Below are 26,201 nucleotides of genomic sequence, written 5' to 3'. Positions count from 1 at the left end.
ACAGACCTTGGAGATATTGCGGGTTCAGTTCCAGATCACCACAATAAAGCAAGTATCACAAGGAGAATCACATGGATTTTTTGGTTTCCCAGTGCATATGAAAGTTATGTTTACACTATACTGTAGTCTAGTAAGTGTGCAATGGCATTATGCCTATATATCTTAATAAAGAAATACTTTATTGCTAAAACATGCTAACCATCATCTAAGCCTTCAGCGAGGTGTAATTTTTTGGCTGGTGGAGAGTCTTGCCTCGATGTTGATGGCTGCTGACTGATCACGGTGGCCATGGTAATTTCTTAAAATAAGACAGCCATGAAGTTTGCCCCACTGATGGACTCTGCCTTTCATGAACCATTTCTCTGTAGCAAGCAATGCATTTGACAGCAGTTTACCCACAGTAGAAGTGCTTTCACAATTGGAGTCAATCCTCTCAATCCGTGCCGCTGCTTTAACAACTAAGTTTATATAATATTTTAAATCCTTTGTTGTCATTTCAACAACCTTCACAGAATCTTCACCGGGAGCAGATTCCATCTTAAGAAACCACTTTCTTTGCTCATCCATAAGAAGCAACTCCTCATCCATTAAAGTTTTATATTTGTAACAAATAATGAAAAAGTTTGAAATATTGCAATTACCAAAATGTGACACAAAGTGAGCAAATGTTGTTGGAAAAATGGCACCAAAAGACTTGTATGACACAGGATTGCCACAAACCTTCAATTTGTAAAAAATGCAATATCTACAAAACACAATAAAGTGAAGCACAATAAAATGAGGTATGCCTGTAATGACATGAAAACTTGAATTTACTGCCTCCTCTCAAAAAGACAGAATATAATTATCCATATCACAATTTTAAATAGGAAAATTACCTATTAAAACTCTTTTTAAAGAATACACTTGTGTTTGTAGACCACATATATACATATAGAGCTAATCACCTCTCTTTAAAAAACTGCTAAGATTTAAGTTTTTTACATATCACATTACACGTAAATACCTCAGGGGGAAATAATAACCATACTCGCTTAAACAGCGTCCCTCCCAAAATTCACATCTACCCAGAACCTGTGAATGTGAGATAGGGTACTTGCTGATATAATTAAGCTAAGATGTGGCCACACTGGATGAGAGTGGGCCCTAACCCAGTGACTGGTGTCCTTACAAGAGGGAAACTGGATACAGACAGGGAAAATGTCATGTGACAACAGAGAAAGAGACTGGAGTGATGCAGCAACAAGTCCAGGAATACCAAGGATTGCCAGCAATGGCCAGAAGCTAGGAAGAGGCAGGGAAGGATTCTCCCCTAGAACCTTGAGAGAAAGTGTGGCCCTGTAGCCATCTTGATTTTGAATTTCTAGCCTCCAGAACTAGAGGAGAACTAGAGAACTAGAGGATAAATCTAGTTGTGAAAGGATAAATCTCTGTTGTTTTAAGCCACCAAGTTTGTGGTAATTTTTACAGCAGCAGTAAGAAACTAATACAATAACTACCCCAAATTTGTGTAAGTTGAACTACCATAAATTTTGAGTGCTGTACAACTGTATCAAGTGACTTGTCATTTGATGTATCTTTTTCAGTCACTAGGCAGCTTCCAAAAGGCAAAGGAAAGGCATGTTAGAAAACCCTTTTGAAGTTTTTTTTTTTTTTTTTTTACTGTTATCTCATTAAGGCACAATTATATTAGGGAAAACCAGTTCCTGTTTTACAAAGGAGTCATACTTCTATTATATATTGTCTCAATATGTTTTAACAACTTCAAAAGTGCTGTTGGATTATATGGGAACAGATTTTTCTTCTGCAAACGATAAATGGCACCTTGTAGCTCTTCAAAGCACTTTACTGTTCTGTGAGATATTCCCACTTTAGAAGCAATGTTATTTGGGCCTATGTCACAATCAACAGAGAAGGGAGTATTAGATTCTTTGGAAACCAGAGACCTTGACTGAGACTCCAGGCTAAGTTCTTTTTTATCCCTACTTGTTCCAACTGTGTCCTGAATTTTCTTCATTGCTTCTTGGTGTAAAGATGTTAGTCTACTGTTTGCTAAACGCTGGCCTGTGGATTCTTCTTCAGAATCATCAGAGGTTTCATAATCTACCAGACTTTGAGAAGTTCGTGGGGGAGACAGACTATTAGCCTGGAGTGTGGCCTGGGCCTCCTCAGACATCACAACATGGTTCAGTGGTTCAGAAGAAGCTTCAGAAGCCCAGGAGACCCAAGCATGAGCATCTCTGTGATCACCAAGAACAGCCAAAGGACTAGGTTCTGTTTGGTTGCTGCTTCTGTCTTGGACAAGTGAGGAGATACAACAACAAATATTTATGTTATCTTTAGATTCAGTTATATCAAAGTACTTGCAAATGGTGAAAAAATTATCCCAGTCTTTTTGCAATAATTTTAAATATCTAACAAAATATTCAAGAAAACAGGTTTCTGATGAAATCAAAAAATCAAGAAGAACTGTAGAATCAAATCCTATATTTTTTAGTAAGAATAAAAAAATACAGTGTGGATTATAGCCATTTTCATGTGTGTGATGGTTCCACATTTCTTTTTCTTGGGTCAAGCTTTCGGTAGCTTCACATTCTCTGAAAACAAAGAGAGCAGAGACTTCAGATTAATGACTGTTTACAAATGTAAGTTTTGACAGATGTAATTCACAAACCATAAATTCTCCTATTAAATTTCTTTTTAATGTATGCATTATTTTAAAAAGAAAAAAAATTTCAAAACCATCTCTTTTTCCACAAACTCCATATAAATCTGATTCAATAAAATAAATAAAATCCATTGACTTTGGTAGTTCTAGTTTTTACCTGCCCAATTAAAGTCCTCTGTCTTCCTGTCTCTTGACATCAGAATTCCTTGTTCCTACAGGTAACTAATTCCCCGTGGTAAGGTGGCAATTAACCTCCTTCCTTTCCTTCCACACTTGCCTCAACAGGGGTGGGCATGTGACCCAGACTGACCAATCAGAGTACCCAAGCTCCTGGCCACCATGATTCCAACATGAATCTGTGACCCACGCAGGCTAATCAGATCTCTCCAGGACTTCTGCTGGCACCATTAAAGATTATAACTGTAAGGCTGCTGTAAGCCTGGCACTGCTGGTGGCCCTGAGAATTAATTCAGAGCCGTGAGATAGAAACAAAGAGAAATAATCAATGACATGGTTTGAGTCATATACAGTTATACCTGATGACAACTTGACCCCTTAGAATTCCCAATTAGGAGCCAATAAATTCCTTTTTTTTTTTTGCTTAGACTAACTTATGTTGATTTCTATCATTTACAGCCAGTCACTCTTAACTAATACAGTTACATTAAAAAAAATACATATGACATGAGCACATGCCTCTGCGAGCACACTAAACTCAAGCTAAGAAAGTTAGAAATTCACATACAAAGTAAATTTAATTCAGAGGCTTCCTCTTTCTTGAGGAGTAAGAAGTCAGCTTTGAATACAACTAAGATATACTCTACGAGGCATGTGCATTCAGACGGAATTTGTATTTGACCGTTTCTAAGCCTAATTCAAATCGCATGCAGGAATTCTGTGTTCTTGATTAGAACCTTTTGAAAATTGGCCCCAAACTCTTACAGTCTGAAAGCAGCCACTGCCAGCAGTGTCATAATACAAGTAAGAACTGGCAGCACAACACTGCACCGACAGTCATTAGTAAGAAATCCCTTTCTCTGAAGCCAAGAAAGAAATGGAAATAAAGCAAATACTTTAAGGTTTTAATAAAGCAGAAGCAGAAACAGTGTAAAAGGTCTTCAGTTATTAACTTCATTACCAATTACAGATATTTGCCACAAGATTGACCCAAGATTGACCAAGTACAGCTGTTTTAATAAACAGAAATAGGATCAGTATAAAATGTCATCAGTAACGTAAGTTCATAATCAATTTCAGATATCTGCCTCAAGATGATATCAATCCCAGTTCAACTGTACATTAAAATGAAAATTTACAACAGTTCCTTTGATTACTTAGAAGATTGTACTCACCTTTACAAAGGCAAAAATCACCTTACAGAAGTTCAATACAGACAAGTTAGTCTCAGAGGTGAAAAGAGTTCTTAAACATCAATTAAATTAAGACTTAGACAAGTGTATTAACTTATTCCTGATCACACAGGTAAAGCAAAGGTGGAGACTCAGCCAGAACCCATGCTGTCTAATCTCAGTCTAGTTCTAATCCCTAGATCTGCCTAGCCAGCCAGGTTTTCATAATGAGAACTCAAATATCATCTATTTTCATGTAGGGCAGGGTTAAAGAAAGGAATTGGAACTTATAAGGAAACCACAAGATTGTTAGGGATTTTTTTTTTTCCCCTAATGATGGAAAGTAAATAGTATGTCCAACACATTATTAAAAATGTTTTCTGCTTTCCTGGCATGTAGTTAGTATAATTACTTTAAAATATACGAACCTGGTCAACTTCAGGTAGATGCCCATTGCTGTTTTGGCAGCCTCCAGCATGTCATCGTCTTGTTCTATGAAGACCCTAGACAACCACTCACAAAGATTGTGTGATTGCAGAGAGGGCTGAAGGTGAGGCTTTAAGAAGGTCAGTAACTCAGACATGAACCTCTGTAAATCAACTTCAAAAAATGCAAATTTCAAAAGCAAGCAACAGTTTATGAATGCATTTATAATAACTTGCCTATATATAAATTTATAATATCTAGAGTATTTTAAAATTCATTTTCATAATTCACACTTTCAAAAAGTTTGTGAGTTAGGGATTATCTCTACTTTGTATATTAGGAAACTGAGCTTCAGAGAAAAAAATGACCCACTCAGTAGGATACAGTTAAAATGTATAGCCAGATCATCTACTTCCCACGCTGCCAAATAACTAATTATCTCTGAGAAATAAAAGTTACATAAATTCTTGCTAAATGCATATAAATGAATGAGTAGTAGGCAACAGAAATCACTTCACTGGATGCCACATGGTTTGTTACTAGACACAACAATGCACCCAAACAAAAATAATTTGCCCTCAAAATAACAGAAAAAAATTTTTTGTTTGTTTAAAATTGTTTAAAGTATTAAAAGAAAGTACTACTATTAAGCACAAAAGTCAAAAAGGTTTTGAGGAGTTTTAACTGCAATTTAAAATTCTTGACATATAACACACGCCATCTAGTGTTGTAAATGATAACTGCACAGGATTATATCTTACATGTTGTTACTACAAGCTAAATGTTATCTAAAGCAATTCAGGGAAGTCATTGCTTACAATTCAAACCTTTCACTGAAACTCTATGCTGCTTGTTTAGAGACGTTCACTATTCATTTTCCTCAAATGAAACAGAGGACATAACCTTCCCCAGCACCTACACTGAATACTTTAAATGGCTCTCTTTGGACTCTTAAGTTAACATCCTGGAAATTTTATACAAAAATTTCTTCATCAATATAACTTCTGACATATTAGTTTCGATTCAACTCCTAATTGTCAAAAATCTGTATTAGTAGATATACCAATTTTATGAAGGAAAATATGAATAATATACTACAAATATCTGAATATGAATTGACTTACATTGCTTACTTCGAAGTGACTCAACAGAATCTTTTTTTTTTAAACACAATTATTAACTATACTACGCAAATTCAGTTTAGAGCACAAAACTGAAACTTTTTTTCTTAAGGCAATTCTAGTTTTTTCTCTTTTTTTTTGAAGAAAATTAATAAATTATAATTAGAATAACATATAGCTTAAATTGTGAAATTACAGTCCTGAGATTTGATAATTATGAATAATTTTACTTCAGTAAATAATTACCCATTACTTTGCATACAAAAGGAGATGAGAGAGTTACCTTTCATTTCATTTGCTGAAGCACCATTTTGAAACTTGATTTCTAAGGATCTAATGATAAGTAAGCTCGCTGCTCTAAGGATCACATGATCTGGACCAGGGACACACTCACATCCAGGTTGGACTTCATCGCCTCCAAAGCAGGAAGGTTTTCCATAGACAGACAGTGTCCTCAACAAGCCCAAATCCACAGCTTGCAAAACAGCATCAGCCAAAGCCAACAGGTCCACATCTAAAGGATGATCTGGTGCCATGAAGGCAGGGACAGATCCCCGAGAAAGGTCTTCACCCACTTTGCAGAGAAGGCACTTTTTGATGAATATGATGAATTTCCTTTTGACAAAAGCCTGAATAGGCCAGGTAATAACGTCGAACACGCAAGAAGGTTTCAAAAATAAAATCCTCTGGCAAGTGAAATGTAACTTCAGGTGGATTCTGGAGGCTATAAGAAGTTCAAGCAATTCCAGGAAACATATCAAGCTATTTATTAGTTTAGAAGTATCTTGGTGGTTTTCAAAATGCTGAGAAAATAAGGAATTGTAAAAGACTTCAAAAATAGTGTCAAAAGGAGTCAGGAACTGCTTTAGAATTTCTGTGATTAAAAAAATAGTAATTATAAGCAACAGGAAAAACAAAGACTTCTTAAAAAACAATTTTACAATTCAATTTTTATAATTATTATCCCTTTATAAGATGAAAAAATGGATTGGATTGTTTACCTCTAACATGAACAAATGAAGATACACAGACTAAGTAAGAGCTAATAACCATGGCTAATACCCATTTTACAAATATCAGTAACATCAGACGATGCAAAGGATATATAAAAATGAAAAGCTTTAATTTCAATTTTTAATAATAGTGAAGTTTTACATTTTTTCCTTTTAAAAAGGTATCCTCAATCAAAAAATACGGGGCACAATTCTTTAGGTTTTCATACTTCAAGACAGATCAGACGTTCCAAAGTAAGTTTTACTCTTCATTGTATAACTATAATCCTCCTTGGGAACAAGATAATGACCATTGTTTACGGGGAAACATAATTCATACCTGTTTTTTGTGAACATGTATCTTTAAAGATTTCTTTTATTACAAAGGTAAGCATCCAGAGGCAGTATACTACTTTATCACTTTCAGAATATTCAGAAAGATTTTTTTGGCAGAAAGAAATCCAGGAATTACTCAATGTTATCTAGAAGTTAGAAAAAATTTAAAGGAGTAAGTTATAATACAATATTTTCTTTACAATTACAAATTACCTATTATATACAACTCAATACAACATTGCTTACTCCCTTCCAAAAAAAAAAGTATGATAATATTTGTTAAAACAAGGACACAAATATCCTAATATTCCTTAAATCAAGAAATTCAATATGCCATAGAAATAAAAGATCAAAGGGAACATGAAAATATTAGCAGTGGTTATTATCTCTGGTAGCTGGAATGATATGTAATTTTTATTTTGGTCTTTATACTTTTTCTGTTTTCCCAAATTTTCTACTGCAAATACCGCCTTTTTTAATTCAGGAAAGAATGTTATTTTAAGAAAGGAACAAGCAATTATAGCTGAAAGAAGTCAGTAAATTTAGATTTGTTTATTAACTAATTCAGAGATAAGAGATAAATCTGATAATTTGTTCATATTTTTTCATTATGCTGAGGACCACTCTTAGAATTTATTTATATTAAACCTGTGAAAATGGTCTTAGTCTCAAGCAGGGGTTCCTAAACCTTTTTTTGGAGGGGAGGAAGGAGGCCCACATACTCCTTTGACAATCTGAAGAAAGTTATGAACTCTTTGACTTGAAACCCATCTTTTGGGTTAAGAATCTGATCTGTGAAGATTTACAACATATTTAAGACTCTAATCCTTGATATAAGCCATCATATTACTCTATTCTTACACTTTTGTGGATTTACACGTTATTATGTGAGCAAATATTTTATTGATAAAATATTGAATGCCAGAGAGCAATTTTAAAGAAACTATAAAAGAAACAGTAACATAATTTGATTACTTATCTTACCTTTTCCTTCAGTTGGAAATACAGAAGTAGTGCAAGGCACTTTGCAGCCATGTGAGATAACAATTTATCCGAGGTTTGGAACATACAGGTCTATAAGAAAACAAATAAATTTACCTGCTGTTACTGAATGTTAAAACGTATATTTTAAAAATCTAGATCTTAAAATAACCCCCCAAAGCAAATGGGCTTACTAATTTAGAATCGATGTCAGATGATTTTAAAAGAATTTTAATTATATCTTTATATTTCTCCTTAGCATGCAATTCAGTTTCGACAGATAATATTCTGGTTATCATCACTTTGATCACTGTTAACTGAAGGAGCATTATTTCTCGGGTACTGCTCAACTGAAAATGTCTCTGCAAACACACAGGTGCTACAGAAGGGGTAGCCAAATTCACAGAGGATGGCTGATGCTTGCCCTGAACATCAAGGATGTTTGAGCAGTCTGAGGAGGTGGTTGTAGAGCAATCTTGATCTGAAAATGCTGGGTTGAGATAAAAGATGTAATCATGGCTGTCATTCTCAAGTGTGGCTCCAAGAAGTACCTTCCGGTATAATTGTTCTAAAACTTCAAAGAAAGCTTTCATTTTGATTGCCATATATATCTTACAAGAAGGTCGACAAATCCAAATTGTAAATATTAATCTTAGAAATGGGATGAATCTCTGTTTCTTCAATAAAACCTAAAATAGGAAAAATAATTTAAAAATATAAGTGTTATATACATTACATTACAAGGGAAAGGCATCTGTTTCCACTTAATCATTTAGTCTCTCAAGTTAAAGGTAATACTGATGGCTTAATTTCTAAAAATGGAAAACTGGTAATAAGATTATTTTAAAACCATAAAAATAAAATTCATGTTTTTCATATAGATTTAAGATCATAAAATTATTTTTAATTTTATTACAGTAAAACTTTAGCTTTCCTCTAACATTTTTCAATAGGCTGTCAGAGTTTCTCAACCTTGGCACTATTAACAGTAGGAACTGGGTAATTTTGCTTTGGGGGAGGTGTCTTGTGCATTGTAGGAAGTTTTAGCAGCATTCCTGGCCTCTACCCACTAGATGCCAGTAGCATGCCCTTGGGAGGCAAAATCATCCAGGTTGAGAACCACTTGGCTAATAACTCAAATTCATTAACTTTTACGTTCAACTTATAGATGAAAACCTAAAGTTAGATTGCTATATGGTCAAACTATTATGGTTATTGCTGGTTAACTCCCAACTTAAAATTATATGATAATATAAAGAAACCCTGGTTATCATTTATAACATTAAATTTAAAAATTTTAAATGCCATCCCAAGAAAAAGACAAGACGTTAAGCAAAAGCAATCCAAACGTGAGCAAACTGTATTTTGTATTTGTAGCTGGATATAAATTTAGACATCCTGGTTTCCCCAGGCTCCTCTGACCTGATGGAGACCAGAAAGAGTGGGGCAAAAGGAAAGGATCAGACGTGGCTTTTAAAGCAGAGAAATGGGCAATCAACTGATAAGTGAATATTAGAGAAAGCATGTAGTTACTATACAGCAAGCGTGGCTAGGAAAAATTAAAGACTTTGGTGCAAGCAAAAGAGATTACTGAATATCCTTTCAATGGGAACACTGGAGCCTCTGGGAATTATTGGATCCTACAGGGCTTGGTCTTTTCACTGACTTTGAGCTATTTTACACCTTGGTAAATTGTAAGTAACTGATAGCAATGCAAATAATTCTTGTCTGTGGACATGCCCATAATTGTCTGGTGAAGGGGCAACCCTCCCTGCAGTGGGAAAAGCCAGTTTTGCTTCCATCTGTAAACTCATTTCAACATTCCTTTACTCTATATAAAGTCAACTTTTCTTTTAAAATGGTTGTGACATTTGTCTAGTTCTTTCATTAATTAACTAGTTAAATAAAATCGTTGCTCTGCGTTCATTTTATATGGGTCATGATTTTGTCCTTTTAAAATTTATATTTAACAAAATCCACAGAATTCCCTCCTTTACCCGGACCCACTTATAAATGCCCATCTTTAACTTCCTTCCTTCCTCACTGGAAGAGACCTCATAGGGAGGGCTGTCACTTTTATCGGTTCTCACTTTTACTATAGGGCCCACTGGCCTGCCCTTGGTCTTCAAACCTCCCTCTCCACTGGTTTCTTCCCCTTGCTTAGCTTGTAAGGAATTTCATTTCCTGGTCACCCCTACAAGACAAAGCCGCCCTGTTCTAGTCCTCCAGTGCAGAAATAAATATTAAGAAACCTATAGATTTTAAGGTTACAAATGAAGCTTCTGTAAAGTTTTCACTGAATTCTATTTTCAAACCGTGGTATCTCACACAATTTATAAACATAACTTAATACGGTAATATCAGTAACCTTGTTCCATCTGACAATGTTAAAATTTACCTGAGCCCTGTGCTCCCAGAAAGCAGCTATGGTTAAGAAGCACTGAACCTTCTGTGTTCCAAGAAAGGGCTGACCGTATTTCCAGATAGGACCCACCTTCACCCTTCCTTACTGACTCCCTAGTTTTATAAAACTCCCCATTTCTTCCTTCTTTGAGAGGTTTTCCATTAATAAACATTCTCTCTGTTGCAATAGCTTGAATAAAATCATCTCCTTAATTGTCTGGTATATTTTGTCTGTCACAGACCAGAAATTAGTTTTCATATTCTACTTCAAAGATGAATTCCATCATACTTATTTTACTTTATATTTTAGTTATAACATTTCTTCCCAATAAAACTACTGACATTTTTACATATAAAATATTCTATTATATAAAATATTCTGTGGCAATATTTTTTATTTTAAAGCTAATTTAATCAGTAAATCTACCTAATTAGGTTTTAATTAATATTGTATACTCAACTCTATTCATATAATTTTCAACCACAAATGGAATTATTTTTATTTCAATGCTATAGCAATAAAAATACTTATAATATTTCTATACATCTTAAGTCCTTAAATTTTACCACAAATGAGAATAAAACTGCTGCTATTTCAACTATTTTCAACCTATAAAAAGACCCATTTCAAATGGTTCAATCATTTCAGCACACAAAACTAAAGTGAATGCCAATAAATAGGTAAACAAAAAAGCATTTTGGGGGTTTGGGGGGGGTTGGAGGGGAGGATGGGCTATTTTCTATCACGGTGGGACCCAGGGTCTTGATAAGAGTGGTTATGAGAAATCAGATTGAAATGTTATAAACCTGAAGATACAAAGAGTCAAAATGATGCTTTATAGACAGAAAGAAAAACAAAAGCATCAACTAAGGGTCACAAATGCCAGGCAGATAACAAATGAATGAAGACAATAGGTGCTAGGCTGCTTCTACTGTGACTATCATAAACCCTTCCTAATTACAGTGTCTTTTAAGATATTAATGCTGGCCAAAGAAACCTGCATTGAAACAAATGTCTATGGTAACCCATTGGGAATTGAGAACTGCAGTTGTTGTTTTAAAGCAATCATAGCACTAAAGCAAAGGACAAATCCTGAAAAAACGAACTAGGGGATTAACCAACCACACTTTTTTCCTCGTAGTGGCTGCTATGAGATTGGGACATCTCAAGCTGCATTACCATGCTGGTCTGGAGGAAGGCATACCCCTCCGACACCAAGCTCTTACGAGGCATCAACAAAGCGAAGTGTCTGGGGAAGGATGCTCAGAATGCTGAGAGGCTCTGGAGCCAGCTATCCTGGATAATGAGAGAGATTTGTCTAGCCTGTAACGGACACAAATGTTAGGAGAGGCCTAATTAGAAAATGTGAATGAGCAGTGCTTCTCAGAGTTCTTTCAGAAAACGCCTCCTGGAAAAGGAAAGTGGATTCCCACGTCAGGGAGCCTAAGGGGGTGCCCATTACAAGCACAAAATTTATTTAAAGTCTCTCTTTTATTGTTTAAGGACTGTAAACTATCTGAATTTTGCAGTCAAATCCTAACAGAATCATGCTTGTCTTAATATAAAAAATATATTCCCTTGGGGCTTCCCTGGTGGCGCAGTGGTTAAGAATCCGCCTGCCAATGCAGGGGACACGGGTTCGAGCCCTGGTCCCGGAAGATCCCACATGCCGTGGAGCAGCTGGGCCCGTGAGCCACAGTTACTGAGCCTGCGCGTCTGGAGCCTGTGCTCTGCAACAAGAGAGGCCGCGAAAATGAGAGGCCCGCGCACTGCGATGAAGAGTGGCCCCCACTTGCCACAACTGGAGAAAGCCCTCACACAGAAACGAAGACCCAACACAGTCATAAATAAATAAATAAACAAATAAAATTTAAAAATATATATATATATTCCCCACCCATCTTCACATAAAATCAATGATTTAGGGATAATAATTGCTGAAGTTTATCGAGCGCCCACTATGTATCAGAAACTGTTTTAAGTGAGTAATAGCTTCATAACAACTGTAATAGGTGGGTACTTAATTACCACACCCATTTTACAATAAGGAAACTAAGGCACAAAGAGATCAAGTTACAGAGCCAGTTAACTGGCAGAATCAGGATTTGAACCCAGAAAGTCTAATTTCAGAGCCAGTGCCCCTTCTCAAATTTCCTCTGATGCTCCAAAGCCTCAAGGCAATGGTTGAATAGAAGCTCTCTAATAAACTTCTTAAGTGTAAGGAGTAACTCACACAGCCTAATCTTTAACAGTTTCTATATGTATTCCCACAATACCTTAAAACAGAATACTGATCCTCAGAATCATTTCTACATGCTGCACAAATTCTAAAATCAAGGCCAATTACAATACAACTTCCCAACTATGCAAATTCCCAGTGCAAACTACAATTAATTTTTTCAAATGATACTCAGCAACCAAAGGTTGAAACATTAATCAGGACAACCATTTGATTGATTTTTACATTAAATTACTTTTAGTAGCTACATCAAACCCAGGGTGAAAAGCCTAACTATCCACTGATCATACTTTGATATCAGTTCATCAACAGTTTAAAGGCAGTATAAATATGAGTGACTAAGACCTTGATTTAACTTCATTTAAAATAATTTCACCCTTTTACAACAATTAACTCAAGATGGATCACAGGCTTAATACTTAAAATTAACCTTTCAGAAAAAAAAGGAGAAAATCTTTGGGATCCAAGGCTAGGCAAAGAGCTCTTAGACTTGGCCTTCAAAGCCCAATCCATAAAATAAAAACTGATAAACTGGACCTCAACAAAATTAAAAACTTTTGCTCTGTGAAAGACCCTATTAAGAGGATAAAAAGATAAGCACAGACTGAGAGAAAATATTTGCTAACCACATTTCCAACAATGGACTAGTATCTAGAATATATAAAGAACTCTCAAAACTCAACGTTAAAAAAGATAATAATTCAATTAGGAAATGGGCAAGAGACACGGACATGTTCACTAAAGAGGATATAGAGCAAGTAAGTACACAAAAAGATGTCCAACTACCTTAGCCATTAGGGAAATGTAAATTAAAACCACAGTAAATACCACTATCAATATGATTGAAATAAAAATTAGTGACACCAAATTCTGGCCAGAACATGGAGAAAGTGGACCACTCTACATCGCTGGTGGGAACACAGAACGGTACAGTCACTGGAAGACAGTTTGGCAGTTTCTTAGAAAACTAAACATACTCTTACCACGTCGCTCCAGCAACTGCACTCCTCAGTGTTTACCCAGAGGAGTTGAAAACTTACGCCCAGAAAGAAACCTGCACATGCATAATTGCCAAAACTTGGCAGCAACGAAGATATCCTTAAGTAGGTGAATGAATATATATAAACTGTGGTACATCCACTCAATGGAATATTATTCATGCTAAAAAGAAAGTGCTATCAAGCCATGAAAAAGACATGGAGGAAACTTAAAAGCATACTACTAAGTGAAAGAAGTCAATCTGAAAAGGCTACATAGTGTATGATTCCAATTATATGACACTCTGGAAAAGGCAAGACTATGGAGATGGTAAAAAGATCAGTGGTTGCCAGAAGTTGGGGGATGAGGGGAGGGATGAATACATGGAGCACAGGACCTTTAGGGCAGTGAAACTACTCTGAATGATACTACAATGATGGATACATGTGATTATACATTCGTCTAAACCAATAGGATGTAAAACACCAAAAGTAAACCCTAATGTGAACTATGGATTTGGGTGATTATGACGTGTCAATGTAGGCTTATCAACTGTAACAAATGTACCACTGTGGTATCCCATCTGCAGATGCTGATAATGGAGGAGACTATGCATGTGTGGGGGCAGAAGGTATACAGGAAATCTCTGTACCTTCCTCTCAATTTTGCTGTGAACCTAAAACTGTTCTAAAAAATATAGTCTTTAAAACAAAACAAAAAAGCTAAACATGCTACCATATGACCCAGTAATTACACACTTGGGCGCTTATTCCAGCAAAATAAAGACTTATTTTCACACAAATACCTGTATGTGAAAGTTCGTAGTAGGTTTATTCACAGCAGCCCAAAACTAGAGACAATCCAGTTGTCCTTCAACGGATGAATAAACTGTGGTACATCCATACTACTCAGTAATAAGAAGGAAAGAACTATTGATACATGCAATAATTTGGGTGACCCTTAAGGGAATCATGCTAAGAGAAAAAAGCCAATGTCAAAAGGCTGCATACTGTATGGTTCAATTCTTGAAATGACAAAATTAGAGAGCTGGAGAGCACATCAGTGGTTGCCAGAGGTTAGTGAGGGCCCCTCCCACTTGGTGGGTAGGGTCATAAAGACCTTGTGATAACAGAACTGATGGGGAACACGCTAACCTATATATGTGATAAAATTGCATTGAACTAAATACACACACGTAAATGAATAGAAGTAAAAGGGGAATCTGAGTTGGAGCAGTAGATTGATTGTATCAATGTCAATATCCTGGTTGTGATACTGTACTACAGTTTTGCAAGATGCTACCATTGGAGGAAACTAGTTGAAGGGTACACAAGATCTCTCTGTATTATTTCTTACAACTTCACGTGAATTTACAATTAGCTCAAAATAAAAAGTTAAATTAAAAAAATAACAATTTCAGCTATAGACATCAGCCTTCTGATCCTTAGCAACAATATGCATAATACTTCATTAATATCAACTAAAATATAAACGTAAACTTATTGATTTTAAAAATTTCTAGACTGAAAACTGAGAATGGTATTTAAAAATGTTTTAAAAATATTTTCTTAAAAAGTATTCCTAAGAAATAGAGCTTTTAAGTGCACAGTCTATTCACTAGAAAACATTCTCCCACAACTTAATTTAAAAATTATCAGAAAACAAGCTGCTAGTAATTTACTCCTTTGTTTAAAAAAAAAAAAGATGACTACTTTTAGGGAGTTTTTCTTTTACATAAACTCTACATTAAATTCAGAATACAGAAAAATAATTACTTTCATGGTCAGTACGTAAAGTAAAAAACTGCTTTTCTTTCTATGAGAAGCTAATGGTTTGCTAAGTGACTAGAATCTCTCAATATTGGGCTTTGGCCTAATGGAACAATAGGTTCAAATCTGACCACAGCCAGACAGGTTACTTAATCTCTCTCTCCAATAACGAGGCTGCTGTGATTCTTGAGGCAGAAGTTGAGGTACTCTAAACAAAGGCTGCTTCTAAGATTCCAGTTCCTTCCCCCAACTGAGACGGCATTTACTTTGTCCAAAAAATTAAAGTGGGTCTGGTTAGACTCTATAGCAACTTGGGAGGGGGCAGGGAACCTGGGTGGCAGTGCCAAGGTTAGGAAAGTCTGAGAGGGCAGTGAAGGCACTGAGAAGGCCCAGAAGATGAAAGGAAAGGGGTTCCCGTCATCCATGTCCACCATCAGGGCCATCATAGCTGGCCAACTCTGATTTCAAGAGCACCTCTCTACCCTAGTGACAAAAGGGGGAAGGATATGTTCCAACAGCACATCCTGTGTTGGGCACCTTCCCTTTGCCCTGCTAGTTCTACTCTTCCCCTTTCTCTGCGTCCCAACATGCTCCTGTAGTAGATGGGGGGGGGGAGGGGGGAGAGGGAGAGCAGGAGACTGTTCTTTCCAGTTTCAGGAACTGCTCCTTCTACTTACTTCCAGGCCTAGAGCAGGTACTGGCAGTTACCAGCCCCCAGGGTACACCATCCCTTGCTCATTTCCTTAAAACAAGTTTTAGCTGCCTCAGAATCACTTGCCAAGGCACGTAAAAGCAGACTGCAGGCCTTACCCCAGGAGCTTCAGATACAGCAGTTCTGGGATGGGGCCCCCAAATTTTTATTTCTAACAAGTTTCCAGGTTATTGCTAAAACACTAAGAACGCTTAGACCCTGCCTCATGTTTGTAAATTGTCCTCCTATTAAACTCTTGTTGGCAGGACTCTGATCCAGGTCAGGCATTTTTTTTAGCATAAAGAAAAAGCCTGATAATTAAGTTATAGATAAAAGATAAAATGTATGATTAAGACAATACTTAAAAGTGTTTTTCTGTCAACGTGGTATACTAGTAAGAACCTGGGATCTGGGATCTAGAGTCATATGTCTCAACCACATCAGGGTCACCATGGGGCAAGCTACACCTCAGCTTCAGTCTCCTTCCAAGTTCAAGGGCATAATGACGCTGGGAGGGTTAAGTTAAATGACTGTCTCCGTAGTAATCCCCAGTGCACATCTGTCAGTGTTTCCTGCGCCCCAGGTGGCCCTGTTAAACAAGACAACACACGGCAGGAATGACTCCAGGCCCTGCCCACCCCACTCCTTCCTTTTACTTTCTTTGCACTTCTATTTTTGGTGTGAAATTGTTAAAAAATGAATGAACATGATTTATTTTGAGAAAAAACAATGCTCCTCCCCCATTTTTTAAAGGAGTGGCAAGTTAAGAAAGGCACAAATAGAAGACACTGTTTACCAGATTCTTTTTTTAATTGAGGTATAATTGATATATAACATTATGTTAGTTTCAGGTGTACAACATAATGACTCTCTATATATATATATTGCAAAATGATCACTACAATAAATCCAGTTAACATCCATCAACATAGTTTCAAAAATTTTTTTGTGTGATGAGTACCTTTAAGATCTGCTCTCTTAGCAACTTCCAAATATGCAATACAGTATTATTAACCATAGTCACCATGCTGTACATGACATCCCCATGACTTATTTATTTTATAACTGGATGTTTGTAACTTTTGATCCCCTTCACTCATTTGCCCTCCACCTCCCCCCACCCCACCAATCTCTAACAAACACCGATCTGTTTTCTGTATCTATGAGCTTGGTGTTTTTGTTATTTTCTTTATCATCCATCGACACATACTTAGGTTGTTTCCATAAATTGCAAGCAAAGGAATCAGGCAGCAAATGCAAAGGCAACCTACAAAATGGGAGAAAATATTTGCAAACCATATATCTGATAAGGGGTTAATATCCAAAATATATAAAGAACTCATATAACTTGATAGCAAAAACAAAAAACCCAAAAAACTGATTAAGAAATGGGCAGAGGATCTGAATAGACATTTTTCCAAAGACATACAGATGGCCAACAGGTAACACTAAAAGATGCTCAACATCATTAATCATCAGGGAAATGCAAGTCAAAACCACAATGAGATAACACCTCATACCTATTAGATTGGCTGTTTATCAAAAAGACAAGAAATAACAAGTGTTGCTGAGGATGTGGAGAAAAGGGAACCCTTGTGGGAATGTAAATTAGTGCAGCCACTATGGAAAACAGTATGGAGGTCCCTTAAAAAAATTAAAACTAGAACTATTATATGATCCAGCAATTCCACTTCTGGGTATTTATCCAAAGGAAGTGAAAACACTAACTTGAAAAGATATATACATCCCTATGTTCACTGCAGCATTATCCACAATAGCCAAGACATGGAAGCAACCTAAGTGTCCATCAATGGATGAATGGATAAAGAAAATGTGATATCTATATATTTATATATCTATAGATATAGATATTATTGTTCAGCCATAAAAAAAGAGCAAAATCTTGCCATTTGTGACAATGTGGATGGATCTTGAGGGCATTATACTAAGTGAAATAAGTCAGATTAAAAAAGACAAATACCATATGATCTCTTTGATATGTGGAATCTAAAAAAACCCCAAATTCATGGATACAGAGAACAGACTGGTGCTTACTACAGGCAGGGGGTGGGGTGTGGGCAAAATGGTTGAAGGTGGTCAAAAATAAGTAAGTCATGGAATGGAATGTACAGCATGGTGACTATAGTTAACAATACTGTATTGTATATTTGAAAGTTGCTAAGTGAGTAGATCTTAAAAGTTCTGACTACACAAAAAATCTGTAACTATGTGAGGAGATGGATGTTAACTAGACTTATTGTGGTGATCATTTTGCAGTATATACAAATATTGAATCATTATGTTGCTCACCTGAAACTAATAATAATGACTTTCTCCAGCAAGGTTAGGTCCTCCTGAGATACTCTCAGTCTCCCAGCACCACTGCTGTCTTACAGAATGTGTCACAATTGTACTTTAAGTTATCTGTGCAATAATTTGTAACACTCCTGCCTTAAGAGGAGTCTGGTTCATCACTTCTTCCCCAGCTCCGAGCACAATGCCAGGTACACAGTAGTATTAACAAATATTTATTGAATATGTTCATGGCTGAATATTCTGCTTCAGTCAAGTTCTCAGGGATTTATTAACTTCATTCAGTGTCCATGAGTAGTGTGTATGTCCAAAATAATCCTAAAATCAGTTCCAAAGTTCATTTTAGTACTGTTTTGATCTCAAGAGAATTTTTAACTGCTGTGTAATTTTTAACTTCTGAATTTTAAAATACAATAAAAATTTCATGTCAAAAAATTATAAATGCAGTACTATCTATAGCAGGGCTTGAGTTCTGAGCTCATTCAGTCTTTACTGTGTTACACACCTAACAATGTGCTCGAGCTGCACATGTTGAAGTCACAATAAAGTGCAAATTAAAACTACCCTTGAGGGAAAAAAATCCCTTAAATTAGCAGAATCAGGGCTACAAGAAGCTCAAGAGCCAGTAGTTAGCTTCCTTTCTTTCAGCATTTTTTTGCTGGGACTGTGAGGTCAAAGAGGAATTTCTCTATCCATCCCCATCCTCCTTTCCTGCCAGGCACTGCTGAACAAAGTTAGGCTAAAAGGCAGATGATGGGACTGCATGTCTGGTGGCCCTATTTACAACACACAGGTCCCGATCTCCCTGCAGTCCCAAGAATGGTGTCTGCTGTCATCAGGGCATAACCTGCTTACTCTCTCCACCAACACTGCGTGCTTTAAGACACAGCCTCCTGGGCAGTGATTCCTGACTTCAGTCACACACTGAACTCTTTGGGGCACTAGGAAAAATGGCTGAGCCCTAGGCACCAACTGAATCAGAGTTGCTGCAGTGGGGCTTGAGCATTTTTCCAATGATCAAGTCCTCTTCCATGCAGGGTATAAACTCAGTTCAGGTTGAGTCAGGGTTTTATGAACTAAAACATCATAAACGTTGATCCTGAATTATTTCATTTATATGTTGTAAAATTAGTGTTTCCATTTGTGTGAATTTGATATCACCTAACTGAATGGAAAATGAAGTCTGGTGAAATCCAATCAATTTTAACTTGTTAAAAAATATTATGCAATCTAAACTTTTAAATCAATGAAAAGTTATAATTTAAGAATTACCAAATTTGAGAGCACCAATACAATAAAGCAATTTAGAATTATCTAGTAGTACATTCTGTGAAAGTGTGGTAATACCATGTTCCCTGGTTGTGATATAATTGTATGTCAGTAATCTTAAAAATTGTTGCAACCTGAACAAAGGATTTCAAGTGAAAAATAAATGACCAGAGAAGTGGAAAAGCTAGGAAAAATTAGGACCCAACTCAGATACCAGCTTCTGTTAAGAAGCTCATAGACCTTCATGTCTTGGTTGAAGCAGCATTTTGCAAACACACTATCCAAACTGCGTGGGTGCTGAGGATGCTGTAAGACTGAACGTGTTCTCCATAACTATTCACATATTTACTCATTCCTTTCATTCCTTTCGGAATTCAAAACTGCCTGATTCTATAATCAGTACACGTTATAAAACTGAACTTATAATTTACATTCATACTAGTAAAATACCACTTTTAATAGACTTCTTTACATTGGAGTCCCACTGCTACGAAAATTTGAAAATCACTGGACCAGAAGATTCCTAAAGCCTCTATGCAATTCCAGAAACCAAGAGTACTAGGGACGTCAGGTGGCAATCCAGGTTCCCAAGAAAGAAGCAGTAATTATTCAGGCAGAATGCACAGATAAACTCTAGAAATTCATGGCATGAGGTTTTTTTTTTTTTTTTTTGGCCACGCCATGTGGCTTGTGGGATTTTAGTTTCTCAACCAGGGATTGAACCTGGGCCCTCGGCTGTGACAGCATGGGAGTCCTAACCACTGGACTGCCAGGGAATTCCCCATAGCACAAGTATTGTTGGAACTGTGTGAAATGTCTGAAGACAAAAAGAGTATGCAAAAATACAGTTTGTGGTGGTACTGAAGTTGAGGTATTGTAAGTTGTTTTCCAAACTTTTTGTGATGTTATTTTGTTTTTATAATAAACCAGTAAGAAATCATGGCAGAATTGAAAGATCAGAAGTTGCTAATATGTAATATCATTTAATATGTCTGAATATAACTGGTTTCTAATTATAATTCAGCTACGTACTTCAAGGAGGAAGGGAAATTTAGAAATTCAAAGTTATGAAATATTGCTGAGAGGTATAAAGAAGTAAAAAATAGCTTATTTTTTAAAAATTGGGAATTATACATCCAAAAATATGCAGTAGCCTTCAAAGTAGTTTTTTTATGAAGAGTTACCTATTTTATGAAGAGTTACCTAGAATAAATAGAGTACCTCTGTTCCACGCTCTTGTTTTAGATATGATACTTTCTGGGTGGATTTGGTTTAAAAAAACAGCCAGAAGTGATTAAAAACTTTTCTTGTATAATTTGCAGCCTGGCTTTTAATAATACACAACTTTAATTTTTTCTAATCTAAGCAAATGTTTAGCAAGAATGTTCTTTTAAGCATTTGTATTTTCTGAAAAGCCTTACACAGAACAAGGGAAAGAAGTCTTTAGGGCTCACCAGATGTGAATATTAATTTAATCATCAATCCATAGAATTTCAGTGCCTTCTCTATCATGCATGAGGGTTCTCACTTTATAATACATCTTTTCACTCCCCTCCCCCTGTAATCTTCAAGTTTTCTTCTTAAAAAGGGCTTCTGCTTACAATTTCATCAGTAGACTTGCTGGCCAAAGGGGTATATTCTTTAAAGGAAAAATGGGCACATGTTTACACAGATAATAATTGTGTAGTCTTTCCATTAAAAATATTTTTGCCTTTTTCTAAACACACACTAATCCTTGACAAGTCAATTTCTCTTGGAGTTCCTTCTTCCTCTCTGGAGATTCCTTCTCAGACATACTTGCTGGACCCCTTTCCTTCTACAGTCATTTCTGGGTATGAGATTGTTTCTGGACCCCTCAGGGATACCAAAATCAGTGGATGCTCAAGTCCCTTACATAAAATGGCATTGTATTTGCATATAACCTATGCACATCCTCCCCTATACTTTAAATCATCTCTTACTTACAATACCTAATACAACGTAAATGGTATGTAAATAGTTGCTAAGCTGGTGGCAAGTTCAAGTTTTGCTTTTTGGAACTTTCTGGAATTTTTTTCTTTTTACAAATATTTTTGATCTGAGGTTGGTTGAATGTGGAACCCGTGAATACAGAGGGTTGACTGTAGTCCCTTAAATGTTTCATGGACTCTCAATGTCTTCAATTAATATCTACATGCTAACAACTCAGAACCCACAGTTAGGTCTAGCTCTCTTCTGGGCTCCACACTCATGTATCTAAATGCCAGTGGAGAGCTCCACTTGGAGTTTCCACAGCACCTTCAATACAAACTCATCTCAATCTATGGCCTCTCAAACTTGCCATCTCAGTGTACGGCACCTGTATCTCATAGTCACCCAAGTGAGAAACCTGGCTATGTTCCTGGACCCTTTCTCACCTCACTTCTCTCCATCCTCACTGCCACTGTTACAGTACACCACTCCTACCCTGGACAATCACAACAGAGTCCGTGCTAAGTGGCTGTTTCTTGGCCCACCCTACACCCACTTCCTTCTGAAAAACATCTCAACTTTCATTCGGATAAAGTCCAAATCCTTGAACATAGCTTAGCATGTCCTTTGAGATCTGGCTCTTGGGGTATTCTCACCTCTGTGCCCCACAAACTTAGCTCCAGGCTTTCTCTGAGGGCCTCAGAAACTCTGTGCACTTTAAGGATTCCCAAGCTTTGCTTGGCCCATTCTTTCTAAATCACACTCAACCATTTCCCTCCCACTCTCAACCTTCAACTAGGAAACCTCCAGTCTTGGAGAGCCTTCCACATATCCAAGTCAGGATTAGAGGGCCCTGCCAAGTGCTCCCTCAGCCTATACACAGTATTTCTCTCACTGCATTGTCCATAACTATTTTCTAGTTTGGTTCCCCTACGCTTGACTATGAGCTTCCCTGGGCAGGCCTGAACCCAGTTTGCCTACCTAAGCCAATAAGTAGCTCATGTAGAAGGCACCAAAACTAGTATTCTTGATAAATGAATGATAATGTACAATAAAATACCAGGATATCAATTTAAAGTGTTTGCAGTGACCCCCATCTGCCACAAAACATCTTAATATATTTTATTAAACAAAAACAGCTGATATGTTGAAATGCATACTTCCTTTATACAATTAGGCCTCTCTTTGAGGACATCGATGGGAGTCAAACGTCTGGCGTACTGGGTGACTTAGTTTAAGATAATGTCAACTACTGCCTGGACTACTACAACAGTCTTTCACATTTGCCTTAACCTCACTCCTAGCTACAGTCTTCTCCACTGAGCAGCCAGTGATCTTTTCAAAACATAAACAGATACAATAACTTTCCGACCACCCGCTACAAGGTCTTGCAAGATCCGCAGCCTGTCGCACCCCCCCTCCCCCACCCTCAACTTCATTACTAACCATGCTCGCTCTTACGCTGCTTGACTACCTGGCCTTCTTTCTTGCAGTTCCTGTCAACAGCAAAGATTATTCCAGCGTCAGAAGCTTTGCGCTTTTGATGTCTCTACCTGAAAAATTCTTCCCTCAGATCTTGGCATGGCTGGCTCTTCCTCACTCAGATCGATACTCAAATGTCACTTCCTCAGAGACCTTTCCTATCTAAAATAGCCATCGCACCCTAGGCAATCTCGATCCCATTATTCTGCTTTTCTTTACATAACCTATCCCTATCGGATAAATAATTTTGTGTTTGTCGGTCTCTCTGTTAAAGTGACGAAAGCAAATGATTGCATCTATCCTATCTTGCTCACCGTTGTCTCCCTAACGGCTAGAACAGTGCTCGGCAGGTAAATACCGGCTAAACGAAAAAATGCACTTAATAAACACGTCCACTTCCCATATTTCCACTCTTTCCCCTTTCATTCACAGGAATTCGTGAGGATCGCTGTTCTTGCAGGAAAGCCCTTGAAGCGTCACCGTCACCCCACAGAGAGTTCTCTTTTCCACGCTAGGCGAGGCACGCCCAGCCTGGGACCTAACGGAACCTCAGGGACCGAGAGAGGAGCCCAGGACCCGTCACTCGCGTCTAAAAAGCTCTGAGGAGAGCGGCGGGACAAGGCGCCCCTCTCATGGCTTCCTGGGGACTGAGGCCTCCGCAATCCTAAGCCCCGGAACAGCCTCTCAGTCGGCCGCACACACGCCTCCCCCGCCGCCGAGGTTAGCGGCTGCTCCGTTACCTGCCAGGGATCTGACTGAAGCCACTCTGCTTTCGCACCGCCATTCGAGCGAGCCCCGGCCCCTTCCGAGCCACCGTAGTTCACGGAAAGTACAAGGCGTTTCCTCTTCCGCATGCGCAGAGGGCCTGTTCGGCCTACAGTGTTTCTTAGCAACCGCTTCGAGTCCCTCCGCCAGGGGCGGAGCAGCGGAAGCCATGGGGAAGGGGTAAGTGAGTGAGGCCAATCGGAGACGAGTCCTAACCTCGATCGGCACGCCTCCTCTAACTGTCGCGAATGTACAGGCGGCTTTACGGCAGGCAAGGGGTGGGTGCTGCTGGGGTAAGGAGGAGGGAAGGAAGCAACCAACCAACCAAGTCGCCTCCACCCCCCCACCCCCCCCCACCCACCCCGGACCTGGTTTACGGCTCCGGGCTCAGGCTCCAGTGCGGCTGCTGATTGGCTGCTGAAGGCTTGGTCCCATCCCAGTGACCCCAAAGTGCTGGAGGGAGGGGGCGGGGGTGGCTCAGTGCAAAGTGCATCCCGAAAGCCCCCTGCCTGGAGTCCCCGCGGCTGGCACTTTGGACCCTGAATGACCTGGGACCTCGCTGCCCCGAGACCTCCCGTGTCCCCTCGTAGCTGGGAGCCTCCGGCCCGGAGCGCGGCAGCCCCCTGCTCCGAGCCCTCAGACGGGGACTGCCCCCCCACACGAGCCGGGACTTCCTCCCTGCACCCCTGCCCCGAGGCTGCCCGGCGGCTAGGACCGCCGCCTCCAGTCTGCTCGGCAGTCTGGATGCTCGCCGGGCTGGGGCCGTGAGGCATCGAGAAGGATCAAGAACACCCGTGTCCGGCCCTGCCTGGGCTGTTTCTTCAATGGAGAAGTTGGTGAGTGTGGAGGAGGCTGAAAGAAAGAAGAGAAGCAGCAGCTGAGGAGACAGGTAAAGTCAGTTACCTCCCCTGAGGGGAAGGGGGCTGGCCTGGGAGGGAGGAGAATCACTGCTTCTTCCTGCTTGCCTTTTACCTGTCTCTTTCTCTGCTCCCCCTTCCTCAGACCCCCCTCCTCCTCGCCCCCGGGGTACTGCATCACTCACAGGTTTCTGATTTCCAGGTTTGAGCTGGCTGGCTAGGGGAGGCGAGAGAGCAGGAACGGGGCTGCCCACCCACCAGAGAAGCAGCAGAGAGCCTCTGACCAGCATCCTCCATAAAGGTAATAAGCCAGCCCTCCCCTCCCCCACTGTTTATTCCTGGTCCCTACTCATTAAGCAGTGCTTTATTTTCAGGATGGTTACCTGGGCATGCAACCCTTTCCTGGCTCCCAGTTTCCCAGCAAAAACAAAAACACTGCCCGTGCCCCAATCCTTAACATTTTAATAACTTTTCTTTCCCAGGACCATGTTTTTCCCCTTTCTCTGTGTACAGTGTGTTTCCATGTTTTGCATTATCTTTTGGTGCACTGTACCATTTACCCTGCTCAGAGACTTTGAGACCTTTTTGTAGCTCCCCCTGCCCCTCTTACTCTCATAGGAATTCCTCAGTTCCTTGTTAATGGCTTGTTAATTCTGAATGACTCTGCTTTTCAGTTAAACCGCAACTTTCTGTTTTCCCCTATTCTTTCCTATCATCTTTCCTCTACCTCCATCAGAAAATCTTTTGAGTTACCTAACTGACAAGGGTTTGGTAGAGGAAGGTACAGTAATAGCTTGAAATTTGTGAGTTTCAGAAAATAATGTGACTTTTTTTCTCTAGTGAAAAGTGAATCTGTGTACCTTAGTAGTATGAATGGTATGAAAGCAATACTCCCTCCCGAAGCACTTATGTATAATTAACTCTTTGGGCTTTTGTGTGTTTCTGTGTGACAGATGTGGATGGGCTCTGAAACTCTTATAAAAAGATAAATCGTATTTGTTATACCTCATTTTCTAATACTTATAAAACTTTACACAATATCTTGTTAATCACTTGACAGTCAGGAATTTTAAAACAAAAGAATGTTTTAGTGTGTTTAGAATCTAGGGTTTTATTTTGGCACTCTTCATAAGATTTCTCATTTCAAAACCCTTACAGAGAATTTGTTAAATTGAAATTTAAGCATCTAATTCATGTGATCACATTTCTGCTGCTGTATTTCGTTGCTGCCTCTGAAAATGCACTGAAGGTAGGTTTAGGACATTCATGTAAGTCCTAAAGAGGGGATGTGAACAGGGAAATTATGTAAGAGTTAATTCAGAAATTAGCTAAATGAATAGCTTCTCTAACATCCAATAGCAGGAGTATAAAGTGACTTGTTAATCTCAGAGTTATTTTAATATCTCAGATTGTTTAGGGAATTTTAGGTACAAAGAAGTACTTAAAATAGCAGAAGTTGTTAGGAAATCTTTGACTTACTCTGTTCTACTGGCTTTCTGCCTTCCAGAAAAAGAAATTAATGTCTTTCCTGCTTCTTCTAATTGTCAAGGTACAGCTAAAGAGACTTTTAAGGGGCTCTGAGGGTTTGCATATTCTTGAGACCTGGAACTG

General features: G+C 38.3%; 2 protein-coding genes across 7 annotated transcripts in view; one reads left to right on the top strand and one right to left on the bottom strand.

Moving 5' to 3' along the window:
* Positions 1-579: 579 nt before the first annotated feature.
* LINS1 (lines homolog 1) lies at positions 580-23,854 on the bottom strand. Of its 6 annotated transcripts, XM_082449972.1 has the most exons (8): positions 23,709-23,838; positions 20,991-21,175; positions 8,068-8,562; positions 7,877-7,966; positions 6,897-7,038; positions 5,848-6,438; positions 4,446-4,617; positions 580-2,597 (listed from the first exon to the last, which is right to left on the bottom strand). In XM_082449972.1, the coding sequence occupies exons 3-8, from the start codon at positions 8,476-8,478 to the stop codon at positions 1,712-1,714; spliced, it is 2,292 nt and encodes a 763-aa protein (XP_082306098.1). In that variant the 5' UTR covers positions 8,479-8,562; positions 20,991-21,175; positions 23,709-23,838; the 3' UTR covers positions 580-1,711. The 6 variants fall into 6 exon arrangements, with proteins under 6 accessions (XP_082306098.1, XP_082306097.1, XP_082306099.1 ...); XM_082449971.1 differs by lacking the exon at positions 20,991-21,175 and having other exon boundaries at positions 5,959-6,438; positions 23,709-23,854; XM_082449973.1 differs by lacking the exon at positions 20,991-21,175 and having other exon boundaries at positions 8,425-8,562; positions 23,709-23,852.
* Positions 23,855-24,152: 298 nt separating this feature from the next.
* The window catches only part of ASB7 (ankyrin repeat and SOCS box containing 7), a 50,648-nt gene continuing 48,599 nt past the window's right edge, over positions 24,153-26,201 (top strand). Inside the window, exons 1-2 of the mRNA XM_082449931.1 lie at positions 24,153-24,622; positions 24,793-24,891. The gene's annotated coding sequence lies outside the window, so the exon portion shown is untranslated. The remainder of the gene's footprint in view (positions 24,623-24,792; positions 24,892-26,201) is intronic.

Source organism: Balaenoptera physalus (genome assembly GCF_965194825.1).
Source record: "Balaenoptera physalus genome assembly, chromosome: 2".
NCBI lineage: Eukaryota > Metazoa > Chordata > Mammalia > Artiodactyla > Balaenopteridae > Balaenoptera > Balaenoptera physalus.
The sequence above is the reverse complement of the archived record's forward strand: the minus strand, read 5'-3'. Positions and strand labels throughout refer to the sequence as shown.

Bases quoted from the DNA above. Each gene is read 5' to 3' on its own strand.
- LINS1 (XM_082449970.1), bottom strand. From the start codon at position 23,822: ATGCGGAAGAGGAAACGCCTTGTACTTTCCGTGAACTACGGTGGCTCG. The intron at 7,039-7,876 runs GTAAGATAAGTA...TCTAACTTCTAG, and splicing joins ATTTCCAACTGAAGGAAAAG to ATAACATTGAGTAATTCCTG. The intron at 4,618-5,847 runs GTAACTCTCTCA...CATTTTTTGAAG, and splicing joins TTCAGCAAATGAAATGAAAG to TTGATTTACAGAGGTTCATG.